The sequence below is a fragment of the Boleophthalmus pectinirostris genome, unplaced genomic scaffold (assembly GCF_026225935.1).
Source record: "Boleophthalmus pectinirostris isolate CB_2022bp ecotype Guang Dong unplaced genomic scaffold, ASM2622593v1 HiC_scaffold_8, whole genome shotgun sequence".
Classification (NCBI taxonomy): Eukaryota; Metazoa; Chordata; class Actinopteri; order Gobiiformes; family Gobiidae; genus Boleophthalmus; species Boleophthalmus pectinirostris.
The window spans coordinates 36062881-36080083 of record NW_026571515.1 but is presented as its reverse complement, the minus strand read 5'-3'; the positions used below and the strand labels follow the sequence as shown (position 1 = coordinate 36080083).

General features: G+C 38.8%; 1 protein-coding gene across 1 annotated transcript; it reads right to left on the bottom strand.

Moving 5' to 3' along the window:
• Positions 1 to 3929: 3929 nt before the first annotated feature.
• On the bottom strand, positions 3930 to 16257 carry hnf4a (hepatocyte nuclear factor 4, alpha). Its single transcript, XM_020917930.2, has 10 exons — positions 16106 to 16257; positions 13449 to 13626; positions 13108 to 13202; positions 12278 to 12384; positions 11905 to 12060; positions 11303 to 11390; positions 10179 to 10331; positions 8569 to 8805; positions 7722 to 7841; positions 3930 to 6049 (listed from the first exon to the last, which is right to left on the bottom strand). Exons 1-10 carry the CDS (start codon positions 16191 to 16193, stop codon positions 5907 to 5909), a joined length of 1365 nt encoding a protein of 454 aa, XP_020773589.1. The 5' UTR covers positions 16194 to 16257; the 3' UTR covers positions 3930 to 5906.
• Positions 16258 to 17203: the final 946 nt, after the last annotated feature.

Below are 17203 nucleotides of genomic sequence, written 5' to 3'. Positions count from 1 at the left end.
AAGAAACTCACATGTGCCATCGCATAAAGACATGGGACCATGTGGACAGTGCCACAGGAGCTTTACTTTAAGGCCACTGAGATTGTACTGTATGAAACAGTGATTGGATGTTTCTGTTTTCATTTTGCCCTAATGTTCAAAACAAGAGTGAGTGTGGGTGGAGGTGAGAGTGGCCGATGGCATAGATGGGCAGTTTGAACTTGTGTCAGTCTGCCCCAGGGCACCTGTGGTTACAATAGTATCTTACCAGAGTGTGTACAGAATGAAGAATGAAATGTGCCACAGAGGAAAGAGTAACCAAAATCTTTACTCAAGTCAGAGTACTTTACACTGTACTGTGATTGTGAAAGTGCACCACACTGTAAGACAAAGTAGTGTTAATATACCCTAAAGAGCTGGCAACAAAATGTGCCTGTTTGCTGTAGGCTATATTTAATGAAAACATGCAATGGATGAAATACCTGCTTTTTACAGTATCTTACATTACTGTTATGATTTTTATGACCTACTACTGTTGATGATTTTACAACATACATTTCACCACAATGACTCAGTCTGATTGTAGGAACATGTCAATATGTGAAAACACGCTCAAACATGGTCACAAATGTGTTGACAGTTAATTGAATCCTCAGACCACAGGCGGCACACAGAGCGTATTGTTTCACTTTAAACTTTTTGCTGCATTACACATTTGAAACAATGCATAACACTCTGTTTTTATTTCTATGATTTAGTAACAAATTAACAAATTACTCCAAATTCAACAAAGTGTAAAAAGAAATGGACAATATTTGACCTCAGCAGAGCACCTCTGAGCCTCTGGACTGCTGAAAACACAAAGCACAAGTGTTAATCCAATTGTTCCTATTTCATAAATGAGTCAAATGTAGTTCAATTCAAGCATGTACCTTCTGCAGAAACTCCAGGCTCCTCCTCTCCTCCACATGTGCTTTAACATGAAATAGCAGCAGCAGAGGAGTTAAGTGACATGTGGTGCCTCCATATTTGTCTAGAGTATATGAGTTGTCTGTGGAGTATCTTTTGTTGGAAGCAGATTATGGCACATATCCCCTAAAATCCTTTGTAAATGGAATGCAGTCATGTTACTTATCACAAAGTCTAGCTGACCACTCACCACAACTAAAGGTAAAAGGATCTGTTAACTTGAAAACTACCACTACATGACATCACAAAGATCAATGGAGCATTTTGAACTTCGGAGATATAGAGAGAATAATAACAAAAGGATTACTCAAACATGTGTGAATGAAACAAAACACAACTCCAGGTCTGTTTTTGACGAAGTAACATTATAACATGGCTTAAAGCTCACATGAGTCAACTTTGTGTAATATAGGACCTATAAAATCAGAGCACTGGCTCAAACTATACTGCACCACTCAGACAACTCTGTGTTGACTCAAAGCCAAACACAAATGTGCTCCAAGAGGATAAATCTTATGCTGTGTGTCCTGCAGATTTTAAGGACATTATCTTGGGTGATGTACTGTAATCGCATCAGTTTTAAGGAAAATGGTTAAGTACTGTTTCATTATCTCCTTGTCTCCTTGGAGATATTAATACTTTAGCTGAAATGTTCCATAATTCATTTGTGATTCAACCGATGAACTTTCACTTTAGAGCCATATATGTAACTTTTTACCAAACTAAAGGCATTCTGAAAAAACAATTGAAAATAAATAAATAAATAAATAAAATACTTGAAAAACATGCATCTTTACTGTGAGCAGCTTCACCTCTCCACAGATCTGACATGTAACACTGACCTGCTAGCATTATCTGCTGTTGTTAATGCCATGCTCTGGTAAAAGGTCACATTTGTACAAAACGCTGTTCCACCTTTAAGGCACATCACTCATTCACACACACATTCATACACCAGTGTACATAGATAATGGGGGTGAGGTGGGCTAAGTGTCTTGCCTAAGGGCACAATGACAGCATTCATCTGTGAGAGCTAGAATCCCACCGGCAACTTGTGGGTCAGTGGTTCTGAGAACTTAACCATTGATGTTTATGTCTAGAGCAGGTTCCAAACCAGTGGACAGACATAGTCCACCTATGTCGCGCACACTGCGGAACATTCTAGGCATTTCCATTGAGACAAGCAGGTGGCGGACCCTGCATCAGTCCACTGTGCCTCCTTTTCCTTTACCTAAACATAATCATTTTACAGCAGTACGAGCCTAAATGCAGATGATCGTGGCTTCAGTAGTTTCTTCTGTTCCTGTTGCGTTATGATTTTATGACAGTTTATCAGTGCTGGAGCAGTGCAGTTTGCTATCAGTGCCACGCTGGAGTCTTATCTGATTTAAAGAGCGAGCCTCTATCTGATGAACTAGTAACTCATAAAGGAAACTATTTTAGAATATGATCTTAAACACGTCCAGAAGCATGAACATTTTAGAGAAGTCTGATATATGAACTGTAAACCTTTTCAGAACATGTTGTAGAGGTCTAAACTAAAGGGTTAGCAGCTTTTACACAGAACAAGACCCCATGACTGTGATTTGATAACAGTCAGGCAAAGTTTTGTAAATATGTCTTCTGCATTTGACTCATGATTCTGTGTTTCTGGGTTAAACTGGGAATTATGGCTTACAGATAATGAAAAAAAAATCTGTGTCTCGGAAAATTTGTAAATTGTGAAAAAGCTGAATATTGGGAAGTCCTGGGGTCCCTAGTCATTAGTAAGGAAGCTGGTTGGTCACAGAGTGCTGTATCCAAGCATATTCATAAAAACTTGAGTGGAAGAAAAAAATGTGGTAGGAAAAGGTGCACCCGTCAAAAGGATGACCCCAGCCTTGAGAGGATTCTCAAGCAAAATCCATTCAATAATTTGGGGGAGTTTCATAAGAAGTGGACTAAGGCTGGAGTCAGCACACTTTTCTGTGAAAAGAGAGAGAGAGACTATAAGACTCTTCTCTTTTCACAAAAAAGAGAAGAGTCTTACCTGGGCTGTGGAGAAAAAGAACTGGACTGTTGCTCAGTGGTCCAAAGTTGTCTTTTCAGATGAAAGTACTTTTTGCAGATCTTTTGGAAATCAAGGTCCCAGAGAATGGAGGATCAATGGAAAAGTTCAGTGATGATTTGGGCTGCCATGTCATCTGCTGGTGTTGGTCCACTGTGTTTTCTGAAGTCCACAGTCAATGCAGCCATCTACCAGGACATTTTACAACACTTCATGCTTCCTTCTGCTGACAGCCTTTATGAAGATGCTGATTTAATTTTGTAGCAGGACTTGGCACCTGAGCACACAACCAAAGGTTCCAAAAGATGGCCATGGTGTTACTCTGCAACTCTTCTGACCTGAACCCCACAGAGAATCTCTGGGGTATTGTCACGAGGGAGATGAGAGACACCAGAGCCAGCCACGCAGATGACCTGAAGACTGCGATCAAAGCAACCTGGGCTTCCATTCCACCTGGGCAGTGCCACAGGGTGATCTCCTCCATGCTACGGTGAACCGATGCAGTAATTCATGCTAAAGGAACCTCAAACAAGTATTGAGTGCCAAGAAATGAACAGACTTTTCAGAAACCTGACATTTCTGTTTAATTATTTTTTTTAAAATTGATCTTATGTAATATTACATTTTTTTGAGACACAGAATTTAGTTTTTTCATTAACGGTGAGCCACAATAATAACACTTCAAGAAATATTTCACGCTATTTGTCATGAGTCTATAAGGGTTTTATATGGGTAATATATGGGTTTGACTTTCTGAAATGAGTGAAAATATAGAACCTTTTCATAATATTCTGATTTTTAGCAATGGACTAGTGTTGTGCTTGTGTCTCCTATATACAATAGTTATAATCTATGACACATATTATAATTAATACATTTTAATATTCACCTAAAACAATACCATGAAAGTGCACGTTTTAGGTTGATTGGGGAAACTTGAACACCCACCGAGACACAAGGAGAACATGCAAAGTCCACACAATCCAAGAATCTAACCCGGGACCTCTTCGCTGTGAGACCAGAATGCTAACCACTCTGCCACCACCCTTGTTATAAAGAATGGTCCACTCAGTGTAAAAACATACCAACAGTTTATTACCTCGACTTCACATTGTCAGGCTGAAATATCGCCTCTTTGTAAGGCAGTTTCAATAAGGCACATTCAATCCACCAGGCACAAAAAGTACTAAACAAAAAATAGAATATATTTTTAAAACCAGAATAATTCTAAAATAAGTCTTTATGTCCTTACAAAGTGGCAGTTACTAGTTCTCATGTAACAATTTAATGCATTTCTGGCTTGGACAGACATACACAAATGTTCTATAGCAAAAGTACGCCTCATTTCTGCATTCAAATTGACATTGTCCACACTTTATTATGAAATTTACAACACACACACAAAAAAATCTTACACAATGTATTTAAAAAACAACATTCAAATTAATTTATGGGGTAAAAATCCTGAGCATCATCTTAAAGGTCCTATATTACACAAAATGGATTCTAGTGAGCTTTAAGACATGTTATAATGCTGTTAGCTCATCAAAAACAGATCTGGAGTTGTGTTTTGTTTCATTCATACATCTCCAAAGCCCAAAATGCTCTGTTCCACCTTGTGATGTCATGTAGTGGTAGTTTTCAAGTTAACAGCTCCTTTTACCTTGGGCAGTTCCAGGGCTGAAATCATCCAAATGATTCTTGTGAAAGTGTATGGAGTTTAAAAACACACTGGGGTATTTCCTGTATTACCACGTGACATCACAAGGTGGAACAGTGTGTTTTTAGTCTGAGAGAAAAACTCATTCTAAATATGCAGGTTTGTGTGAATGAAACAACACAACTCCAGGTCTGTTTGTGATGAGGAAACAACATTATAACATAGATCAGAAAATAGTATCATATGGGCCCTTTAAAAGCAGCATGTAACGAAAATGTACTTTTTTAGAGTCTGAGATTATATTCACTTTAATTGTTATTCTGTTATTCTTAATTGAGCCCATTTAGTCCTGATGTAGACTTGGTTTGGTCCTGTTCTAGTCTTGGTTTAGTCCTGATTTGGGCCAGTTGTAACATCCACTGAATACTGACATGAAAAAAATAATCCATGTCAGAAAGGCCCCACACTTTTTGGACGCTCAATATAAATTTATGTACAAAATAATTAATTATTAAAAAATATTTCGTTTTGAATGTATGGACAACACATAGCCAAAATACACTCAGAATTCACTATAAAAATGTCTGACTCCAGCAGAGCTATACTGAGATCAAAATAAGTGAGCTGTTCTGTCTCCAGTTAAAAGGAATCTGCAAGTGTGTGGTTAACATGTTAGTTGTCAGCTTTACAGTCACAGCAAAACTTCGCTCTCATCTTTAAAAATTGTGAAAAGTTCTTATAAACTCATCAAGGTGAATAATTAGGATACGCATTATGCATAAAGTAAGTGAGGAATAACTTTGGACCATCAGTTACAGCACCTTTAAGATGAGGAGCAGAAAAATGTCAGTTGTTAACCTGCAGATTTTGAAGCAGTTTCAACATTTGTGGATTTTATTTTTGATGGATACATTCTAACTGCTGCTGTATGTGAGAAAGGCTTGCCACCAGCTCATTCTACCATTATGAAAACCAACTTTGGCCTAACTTTTAACATTTAGGCACTTTGTTAACAGCTTTAAATTAATTATATTCTACTAATGTCTTCTTCCATCCTTCCATCCATATAAGGCAGTAGTGGAGATTGGCAGTAAAAGTAGTATTTGTCATAGTAGTATTGACAGAATATTTTTTTAGGTGACTACTTGTAGAGCTGTGTTGCTTGGGCACTTTGGCTATGACCCCAGTGTCCAGTGGTAGACATGTTTGCAGTAGTGGCAGTAGTAGTGTTAGTAGTAGTATTTTTGTACTTCAGATCGCCTCTTGCTTGGTGATGGTTGGCTGCGGGATGGACGTGGGTTGCTTGGGAACTGTTGCTATGACACCAGGAGCCATTTTGAAGTGTTCTGAGCTGGAGGCGGCTGGAGGAGAAGGGATGGGGGTCTCCGGAGTGGCTGAAAATCAAACAAAAACATGTGTTACTATATTTTAGTTCTACTTTGTCAATGGAGATTTTAGGACTTTAATACATTTGATAATTTTTATATTTTTGCAACACAGCACTGCAAGTTCACAGTGTAAAAAGAAAAAGAGCAAACTAATCTAACTAACTAAGCAAATCTTAAAGGTGCATTGTGCAACTTTTCTGATGGAGGGTCTGCCACCTGGTAGTCCCCATGGAGATGTTAATGCTTTACCTGGAATGTTGCACAGCTGTAAATGTGTATTTTATCTTGCGTTTATTGAATTTAAAGGGACCGTATTACGCTGTTCTCTGATCTGTGAAAATGTTGGTTCCTCCTCACAGACAGACCTTGAATTGTGTTTGTTTCATTCACACATGTTCGAGACACAAACCCTGCATATTTAGTCTGAGTTCTTCTCTCAAAGTGAAAACACCTGCTCCACTTTGTGATGTCAAGTGGTAATAGAGGAAATGCTCCGTTATATTTTTAAACTCCATACACCTTCACTAAAATGATTTGGATAATGTCTGATTTCTACTAACTAAAGGTAAAATGAGTTGTTAACTTGAAAACTACCATTACATGACATCTCAATGTGGAACAGAGAATTTTGAGCTTTGGAGATGTAGACAGACAAATATGTGAATGAAAGAAAACACAACTCCAGATATGTTTCTGATAAAGAAACAACATCCTAACACGTCTTAAATCTCACAAGAGTCAATTTTGCATAATATATAGGACATTTAATGTATTTCCTAGTGATATGGACATTGCATTATAATAAAAACGATAATGTAAGAATATATTGTTCAGTGTCACATTCTATAGAGTCTTATCACAGTAAACAAAAGCTAACCCGCTACAGTAAATATGCAGAATAAGCACTTTTGTGGCATATTTAAGAGACTTAAACGTGTGAGGGCAGAATAACAGCTCTCTTTGACTAAATAATCCAGATTAGAACTGAAAAACTGAGAGGATTACCCAGAGCTACCTGACTAACAAGGCTGCAAAAAATGTCAGATTTTTGTAAGTTTACAGTCACAGTTCTATTCATTATTTTACTGAAAATACTTAAAGAAGACTGTTGTGTCTGATATATAATTACAATCCATGATATCCATGGGTCGATTATTTTGGAATGTTTAATAAAAGAAACAACTCCACTGACTTCCAGGTTGGAACATTGAGGAGCCCAGTGAGAAGGCAATAATAAATGCTGTCAGGCACCTTTTATGAATGGTTGCACATCACACTAGTAAGCAGCTACTATATCTATATCTATATCTATTTCTATATCTATATCTATATCTATATCTATATCTATATCTATATCTATATCTATATATATATATATATGGAGTTAATATGATTAAGTGATATTAAGTAGCTGGACCACATCTCAACCTCCTCTCCAGCCAATCATGCCTTTAATTACCAAGAAGCCCAATTTATACGGCCTATCCTGACAACACAGAGAGAGAGAGTCAGCTCTCTCGATCCCCTCCCTCCCACGCTTCTTTCGCCCATCCTTCAGTCTGAAGACGTCATCTTCGGGGGGGGGGGGACTGTCAATAAACATCTTTATTGTATTCCATTGCTGTGGCGTGGTCCTTGCTAGTGAAATACACATATAAGGTGTATCTGTTGAACTCACAGATCTGTCCATTGTGGATGGGCGTGGGCAGAGAGCTGACAATGACGTTGGTGCTGAGGTGCTCTTGGACCAGGTGAGGGTGCAGAGAGTGAGGGGCGTGAGGGGCTTCAGAGGCAGAACCTGGGACACAAGGGAGAACAGTCACAAACCTGCAGTTAACTACAATAACATCAAAAACTGGTGTGGGTGTTTAATTTGTCTTGCCCAGGACCATAGACTGTAGAAAGAAGTGGACTATGGGAGTGTGCTATCATCCATAGTGTTCGGCTCCGGTCAAATGAAGCTCATGAGGCTAGCCATTATAGGAGCAAATTTGGAGCCAGTTCCATATTAGGAATAAAAAAATGTATTAATGGACAAAATAGCAATCATAAAAATAAAAAGTGAGTGATGCAAGCCACCCCACTCATAATTCAGCCTCCTGCCCTCCGAGAGGAGGTATAGGAGCCTTCGTTCCTGAAACCACTAACAGCTTCATCAATCAGGCTGTTAGGATGCTGAACTCTCTCCCCTCTCTAACCACCAAACTGCGTCTCCCCAAGAACAGAACTCCCCAAAGAATAGAAAAAAATTGACAATAAAGCAAATTTTGAACTTTGAACTACATGTAGAGTATTTTAAGTCCTTTTAAATGATGAGGTTCACAGTAGAAGTTAAAGAGAGAGGGGTGACAATTTTTCAATGTACGTTGTTGTAAGTCAACAATCGACAGTGCAGCTAGCGGGTTAGCTGTGTCCATACTATGCCAAGGACACAATAGCATTCATTTCTCATTATTTTGTACCCAGTTAAGAGATGGAGTGAACAGAGTGCATCCCTGGAGACACTGTCATCTGGAGTACCTCACCTCCCAGCAGCATCTCCTGCAGCAGGTTGTCGATCTTGGCCATCCCAAAGAGCTTGACAAACTGGATCTGCTCGATCATCTGCCACGTAATGCTCTGGAGCGTGGGCAGCAGCAGCAGCAGCTCTCCAAAGCGCCCCCTGCTATCGTACTGACGGTCATTGATGTAGTCCTCCAGGCTCACCTGCACCTGGTACCTCATGCGCTTGATCTTCCCCGGGTCACTGAGGCCTTTAGCGTCTGCAAAGAGGAGGAGCTGTTTAAACTGTGTACAAAGAAACCTTTGGACATGATAGGACTGTGTACAGACGGGCGGGGCAGTGGGGATGTTGGGATAGTGCAACTTCATAGTACAATGAGCATAGTACAATTATACTTCTCAAAGTAGTCTCTACTACTGTAATGTCATGAATGGGTAGTTTTCAAGTTAACAGCTACCTTTTACCTTTTGTTCAGTACAGATTGGCAGTTCCAGGTCTGAAATGATCCAAATGACTAGAGAAGGTGTATGGAGTTTGAAAACACAGTGGCGCAATTCCTGTATTACCACATTACATCACAATGTGGAACAGAGTGTTTTCTGTTTGAGAGAAGAACTCTAAATACGCAGGGTTTGTGTGTTAAACGTGTGAATGAAACAAAGCACAACTACAGGTATGTTTGTGATGAGGAAACACTATAACATAGATCAGAAAATAGTGTAATACGGGCTCTTATGTGACCAGATCCTCATCTGTGAAGTGATGTAGACAAAATATTTTTATTTGTTGAGCAACACCATCTCCAGTTTAAGGGAAACAGAAAACCATCCTGCAATTAATACGCAGCACAGATTTGTTTTAATTGACTTGACAAAGATTTACATTTGGGTTTGCAAATTGTTTATTAACAAAAAAATGCTAAGGTTGTTTTTTGAGTTTAAGCATTTTGTATCCCAATTCAGTTCAATTCATTTCACTTTAACTTTCTCCATTCAGATAGTTCTTTTACAGATATGCAGCTTGGTAACACATCCCAAGCGGGGGCCCTAGGCCTTGTTGAACCCAGTGTCCACACAAACCTTGAAACAGGTGATTTTTCAGCATGTAGGGGAGGCTCGCCGCCAGCATTCCAATGGTCCTGCTCTGAGCCCAGGTAAGTAATGACCGCGCTACTACTCTGATCACCAAGCTTGACACCTTCCATGTGATCTAATGTGCCTAATCGTACTCTAAGGCTCCTGTGCTGCTGCGCTCCTCTTGTGTCTCTGTTCACAGCCATGACAGACTGGCTCCTCCTGGCGTATGACATTAGGTGGGGCCAAACACCGTCGACCACGCCTCTTTTATAGGCAGCCTCAAGTTGCTTTAAAGCCCGCAGCGCCACGCTTACTCAAGTATGCTTACTTAAGTTTGATTTTTGGCTAATCTACCAACCTCTGATTCTAAAACATACTGTCTGCATTGATAAAACTACAGTAACCATGACACTTTATCCCCTTTTAGTAACCAGCATAAAGATTTTGGGGAAAACGTTTCATACTGTACCCAGAAGAAACCCAACCAGACACAGGCAGAACATGCAAACTCTACACAGAAAGGCCCTATATTAACAGTTTCCCTGCTGTCTAGTACCTGGGTCGAAGAAGACGATAGCTTTTAAACAGGCATATTCATTATCATCGATCTGTAGCTCCTGAAACGGCAGCACCAACTCATCCAGGATCCTCACGGCCACACGGCCCACCTCCAGCTCCGGACTGTTCCTCGGGATTATGTGGTCATTTCCTGGCACACAACAGGGAGTTTAGACTGTGTTTGCAAACAAATTAGGACTAAACCTGAAACTAAACCAGAATTAGAACAGGACCAAACCAAGTGGACCAAACCAGGACATAAGTGAACATAACTAAAATGGAGGCAGATGACATGAGTTTTGTTGTTAAGCAAATATTGTGGTGTGGCTGGACCTGGATTGTAATAGTTAAGCATTTATGGATTTGGATACTTCCTAATATAGTGCTTAAAAATACTACTACTACAATTAATACTACAACTACAACTACCCCAAATGGTAAATTTAGATGCAGACATGTTTGTGTTTTATTCTTGGTCCTAGTACTAGCTCTCCAAGGACACCCTGTTATTTTTAAAATATATCTTTAATACTTAATTAACAGCTTGTTTCAAACCAATTCCCACTTCAGAAAGTCATGGACCAAGAACAGAATAATCCTTGCCATGCAATAGTGCCAACCACTCTGCCACCAAATCAGTATCAGGACAAGAAAGGGCCACACTAAACTTCAATTTTCAACATACTAGTGGTGTCATGATGCTAAAATTTTGAATTTGATTTTGATACTAAGGAATAGCCTTTATACTGAATACTGATTCTGATACCATGATGATTATAAAAAACACTCAAAATAGAATGTGATTTTCAACATTAAATTACAGTGCTTACTTTTATATTACCATGTGACCTTGAATCTATGTAATCCATATGTGCTATACTTGTTCTGATACAGATCACTCTGAAGTTATTCAGTTATTCAATTATTTCATTTCTGTCCCGTGAATGGGACTTTTTTAGTATTGATTTTAGTGTCGTAGATACCTACTCAAATGAATATCTAGTTTCGATTAGTATCAGATTTGTGATTCTTTTGATAGTTATAGCACATACATGTCAGGTTGTATGCATTAGACATGTCTGTAATAACCCATATAAAGAAGGCCTGCATATGTATATTTACCTAATAGTAGAATGTCTTTGTACAGCATGGACCTCTTTGCAGCTCCGAGAAGCAGATGTTCTCCAGCGTGAGCTCTGAGCAGTGCCACCTGAAACACAACACATGAGTTTCATTTAAACTTCATTAGGGTCAAAACATTTTCTTATGATAAATACAGAGAAGTTACAGTTCAGTTCAGATGTTGTTGGATTAGAAGAAGGATCCTCTGACTGCAGAGTCTCTGAGTCGCTGACAGCAGCAAATCAGTGACCACAGAGAGACAGGGCTGTTAATGATTCAAAGGATATGACTTTAACTAACCATCATATTCTAACTCAGGATTAAAATACATTAACTACACTAGTGACACAGTACACTATCTGTGCATACTGTGTCACTTGTGCAGAGAAATGTGAAATTACTTTTTATTCATTAATTTTTATTTCTGAGAATGTAGTAATCAAACCTGTCTTTCTATGTCATAATCTATGAATTTTTGCAGTGCTTAAAGTCTCATCATTAGTGAGTGTAAGGGACAAGTACTTTGTAGAATTCTTAGTTGCATTAGTAATGCTCAGTGGTAATACTGATAAACATTTTGAACAGTGTATGGAACCTCTAACCTGATCATCGAGGGGCAGATCACAGAAGGCTGGGATGTACTTGGCCCACTCTACCAGCACCAGGAGCTGCTGCTTCATGGACTCACACACGTCTGAGATGGAGGCCAACTTCTTAGTCCTGATGTCTCCATTCAGGATGGGAGTCGGGGATGTGATCTGAGCACAGGATAGTAATCACATATACAACTATATCATATATTATATATGTATAAATAATGTGATTTGTTTATAAGGGCATTAAGCATAAAGTGGAGATACTTGTGCCACATTGTAGCTTTACAGCACATTTCCATCTGTAGTCTTGTACAATAAGTACAATAATATCACATAGAGCATATTGCTCTATGCTGTGTGTTCCGGCGTAGAGACTGACCTGTCTGGAGAGCACGTCAGCCTGGATAAGGGCATTGATGGAGGGGAGGCTACTGTCCTCATAACTGGACCTCCTGGTGCTGATGCGGTCTCTCTCATTCTGTACAGCTACAACAACACAGGGGTTATACAGGGAACTAAACAAGAACTAAACCAGGACTAAACCAGGATTAAATCAGGACTAAACGAAGGACTATACAAGGTCTATATCAGGACTAATCCAAAGACTATACAAGTCAGACTTAAGCAGGAGCAAACCAGGTCTGAACTAGGACTGAACCAGAACTAAAGCAGAACTGGTCTGAATCATCCCAAACACTATGAACATTTAAACTGCATTAGAAATATTTAACAGGAAATAGTAATTGTAAAAATAGCCTTCATTCACTTCTCATTAGTGTCCTTCCTAAAGACCAGCGCAGGTCATTTAGAAGAAAAATCAGTCTCTGGTTTGTCACGTTTATGACTGTTTGTATGTGTTTACTCAGCATGAGTGGTGGTTTTAGTAAGAGAACATTAACAAGGCTCCAATCTGATGCAATACAATCAGAGCAGTACACAGCTCAGAGAGAGGCACTGGGGCCTTCATGTCAGATATTATAATACTACACCTCTACCTCCTATAGGCCTCTGGTGCTTAACAGATACATGAGAGGTTACACATTCTGTGGTGTAGAGGGAATAATGGACATGATCAAAAACAAAACTGGGTTCCCTGTCTAGTGCAGGGGACCACCAATTCTGGCTGTATTTTTAAGTATTATTTATATTATATAAGCCCATTTCCTCATTATAGTGTTAAATAAACACTAGTTTAATATGATATCATACCTTCTTTTTTCATTCCAGCTCTGAAGCACTTTTTGAGCCGACAGTATCTGCACTGGTTCCTCTTGTCTTTGTCCACTATACACTGTCTGTTAAACCTGCAGATAAAGGCAGACACATCATTAGGGCTGAAATATTATTAACACTTTAATGAAATCAAGGACAAGATCACGGACACAAGTGGACAAAATGAGCTTCCTCTGCAGGGTCCCTGGGGTGAGGGGCTCAGTCACACATGAGGAGTTCAGAGTAGAGATGCTGCGTGGAGAGGAGCAGCTGATGTAGCTCTGAGTACATGTGGTTCGTGTAGTATAGTGTAATCATATATAGGAGTATAGTCTTACCTGCAGGAGTACATGTGATTCTTGCGTACACTGCGTCTGAAGAAGCCCTTACACCCGTCACAGCTGGATGCCCCGTAGTGTTTCCCTGTAGCACGGTCTCCACAGATGGCACACAGGCTGCCCGCTGCCAGGTGCCCCCCGCCCCCGCTCATGGTGGAGCTCTCCGTGGGCGACGCGTCTGGAACAGGACAGATGTGTTATAGTACATATGTAGAGTACAGATACTGATGTATCTGACTGTGTTCATTCTTGTACAGTAGTGCTGTAGTAGATTAAAGAAAAAGAAGCGGGTGTTGCAAAAACTCTCAAATCAATTACATATTTGTTATGACTCAGCTCTGCTAGGGTCAGGAAGGTAACAAAAAACAAGATGGAAAAATGGTAAACTAAAGAAGTAATCTAATTCAAAGGAATATAAAGGTAATAAATTAAACAAAAGGGATCTAAAATATTTACAGAAAAGGTCATTTACAAGATTTAAAACAAATTGTGCTATATAGGACTTGACAAACTAGTGCATCTTTTATAGAGTCAAGGACAGAGACTTGACAGAGAAACACTGTAAAACACACAATGGCTCTAGCTTTTGTGGCCAGTGTGACAACTGAGATAAACAAAACTATTAATAACTATAGTTACAAATCAACAAAAACACACATATTTATAACATACAACAATAAAATAACAAGGAAGCACAGACTGAGAAAAACAGGGGCATATTATTAAGGCCATCTGTATTGCTTTCATCTTGGATTTTAATGACATTTTAGCCCCAATTGGAGTCCATTTACTCCCAGCGTAGACTTGGTTTGGTTCTGTCTACATCAGGACTAAAGGGATTTCACCAAGACTAAACAACAACCAAAGCCAGATTAAACCAGGACTAAACCAACACTAAACCAACACTAAATCAGGACTAAACCAGGACTAAACCAGGACCAAACCAGGACAAACTTGTGAATGGAGTCATTCAATATCCTCAAATACATAGAACTGGCTTTTTAAGTAAACCTCAAATTAAACATTAGGTGAGAGATTTGATAATTTGTTGGCTATGAGAAACAGACGCCATCTCCTTGTGATATCACCAGGTGGAACAGCACGATCAAAATGTGTGAATGAAACAAAACACTAATTCAGATTTGCTTTTGGCAAGGGGACAAGGGGATAAGAAAATAAAACTGCAACATATTGTCAAAATGTTGTATATCGAGCAGACATCTGTTAACACTCACTGACGTCACACTACCAATGTCAGCAACCATCAGCAATCTAAAATAAACTTGATAAAAATATATGTAAATGTGATTACAACTGAAGAGAAAACAGTCACCACTCATTTGACAGAAAGAAGTTAAGCATACAAGGCGTGAATGGGCATTAGCAGTGATCAGAGACTATTAAAGCCTGAGTTTGTCAAACCTAAGTCAACAAGGCAGAGTAATGTGACTCTGATTAGATTTAAACAGGCTTCATGGAGACAGCTTTCTACTGTCCCAGACCAATCAATCAAACAGCTCACATGCACTGCAAAAAACTATGTTCGTATAACCCACATTGTTTAAACTTAAAATGTTTAGTTACACTGCACACAGTTACATAATGTTGACTTACTTAAAATACAAAAATATAAAAGTTTAAAAGATAAATCAAGTTAATACTCAAAAGAAGATATTCTGAACTCATTTGACATGTTTTTGCAGTGTACATATTTAGGAATTGTATATGTTCAAATTCTGCAGAAATTTTGAGTAATATGTGTAAATTTTAAATCTCCAAGTTGAGTTTTAGAAGTTGTGGGAATGCTTTCATTTCAGGATTTGAACGACGAGTCTGTGTCATGGGAGAGTGCATGGACAAATGAAGATTGAGTTACACTACGAAAAAAAAAATCACTTTAAATCGGATCATTTTTGCCTGAATTTTGTGGGAACAGACAACATGTAACTTAATATTTTACTTCAATACACTCAAGCCATTAAACCCATACAACTATAGCACTCGACATTACAAGAACTGATACCTCTATGCATTCTTCACACAAACTTTCACACCATTAACTTTGTATAACTACTCATCTATGGAAAACAAGTTACTTCAATCATCTAATGTCTTATGTTATATACACTAAACACCAGCAGAGGGTGCAATGTCACCGGCTGCAGCAGCACTTAGGAGTGAAGCAATTTCAATTAGACTAAAAATTTTCATTATATTTAGAATTGTATTAATTCTTCAGCCTAACCACAAAATACCCTCATTTTATATTGTGCTACTAAGTAAATCATTAAAGATAATAAAATAAAATCATAAAATTACTTTTATTGCATTATTTAGGTAATAAAGCTGCTAACCCTGTAGTTTAGACCTGTACAAACATGTTCAAAAATGTGTGTCAGATGCCCTCCCTGTATGTCAGATGCCCTCACTGTGTCTCCATGGGGTCTTACTGTGTGTAAAAGCTGCTAACCCTGTAGTTTAGACTTCTACAAACATGTTCTGAAATGCATTGGATTCTTAGTTTGTTTTTTTGTTTTTTTAAGTTTAATGCTGCTGGACATATTTAAAATGTTCATTGTGAATTAAATCTTGATTTTTATAATTATTCCATAAATTAAAATGCAATATTTTACATAATTTAAAAAAATAATTCTCACCAGAGCCCATAGAAAGCACTTGCATGTTTTCAAACTCCAGCGTTGTGTAGGCCGGGTCCAAGGCTTCGCTGTAGTCTGCCATGTCCATCTTTGCTAACGCTAATGTCACTACACACTACACCTCCGGCTAAAGACCTGACAGTAAGAGACAGTCAGATCTGACCAAGGAAAGCCTAATTCCCACACACCTCCACCCCGGCCCCCTCCACCTCTCCTGGGCTAAACCCCGCCCACATAGGTGCTGGCTGCAGTCCCATGGATGTGATGGGCCCAGAGTGAGTGACGGACACGACAGGAGAGGTGGGGTGTCCCTGGTTGATGGTTAACCTGGAGCTTCTATGTGAAATCACAGACCTGTTTTTGAGCACAGATAGCAGCGTTGAGGAAATCTGCTGTCAACATTTGAGTCAATACAAAGAAGCAGGGTTGCACGATTTAGGAAAATATCTCATTGCGAGATCATTGTGAGATTTGAGATTTATGTTTTAATAATAAAATTCTGTTCAAACTTCACATTCTACACACGTCCAGAAGAACCGACAATAAGTCTGAAATCTGAAGTGACAAACGAATACAAGAACCAGATTTCAGATTTTATATAGATCTAACCTACAGGTTTAGCAGTTTTATGCAAAATAAGACTGGAGATTTGGTTGTTTGTGGAAGAAATTAGGGTATTGCAGCCTTTGAGATTTGCTAATTTTGTCCATTCAAATAGCGATTTCGATTATTTGAAATTATTGGTCATTTTGAAGTCATTCTACAATATCAGGTTTTAAACGAAGGTTGTACGCACCACATCAAAACCTGGAATAAACTGTGATTACAACCAGAACTAAACTTGGATTAGACCAGGACTAAACAAAGACTAGACCAGGACTAAAGGAAGACCAGACCAGGACTAAACAAAGACTAGACCAGGACTAAAGGAAGACCAGACCAGGACTAAACGAAGACTGGACCAGGACTAAATGAAGACTAGACCAGGACCTAAACTAGGATTAAAACTGGGGGTCTAACGGTAATGCTAAAATTATATTCAGTCCAATTTAATTTGATGGAAGCTGTCCTGTATAGTTTTGGTTCATTTTTAGTAAA

Coding starts and splice junctions, on each gene's coding strand:
- hnf4a (XM_020917930.2), bottom strand. CDS start 16,193: ATGGACATGGCAGACTACAGCGAAGCCTTGGACCCGGCCTACACAACG. Junction 10,332..11,302: donor CAAAGACATTCTACTATTAG/GTAAATATACAT, acceptor GTTGTGTGCCAG/GAAATGACCACATAATCCCG. Junction 8,806..10,178: donor TATCGTCTTCTTCGACCCAG/GTACTAGACAGC, acceptor TCCTCTTTGCAG/ACGCTAAAGGCCTCAGTGAC.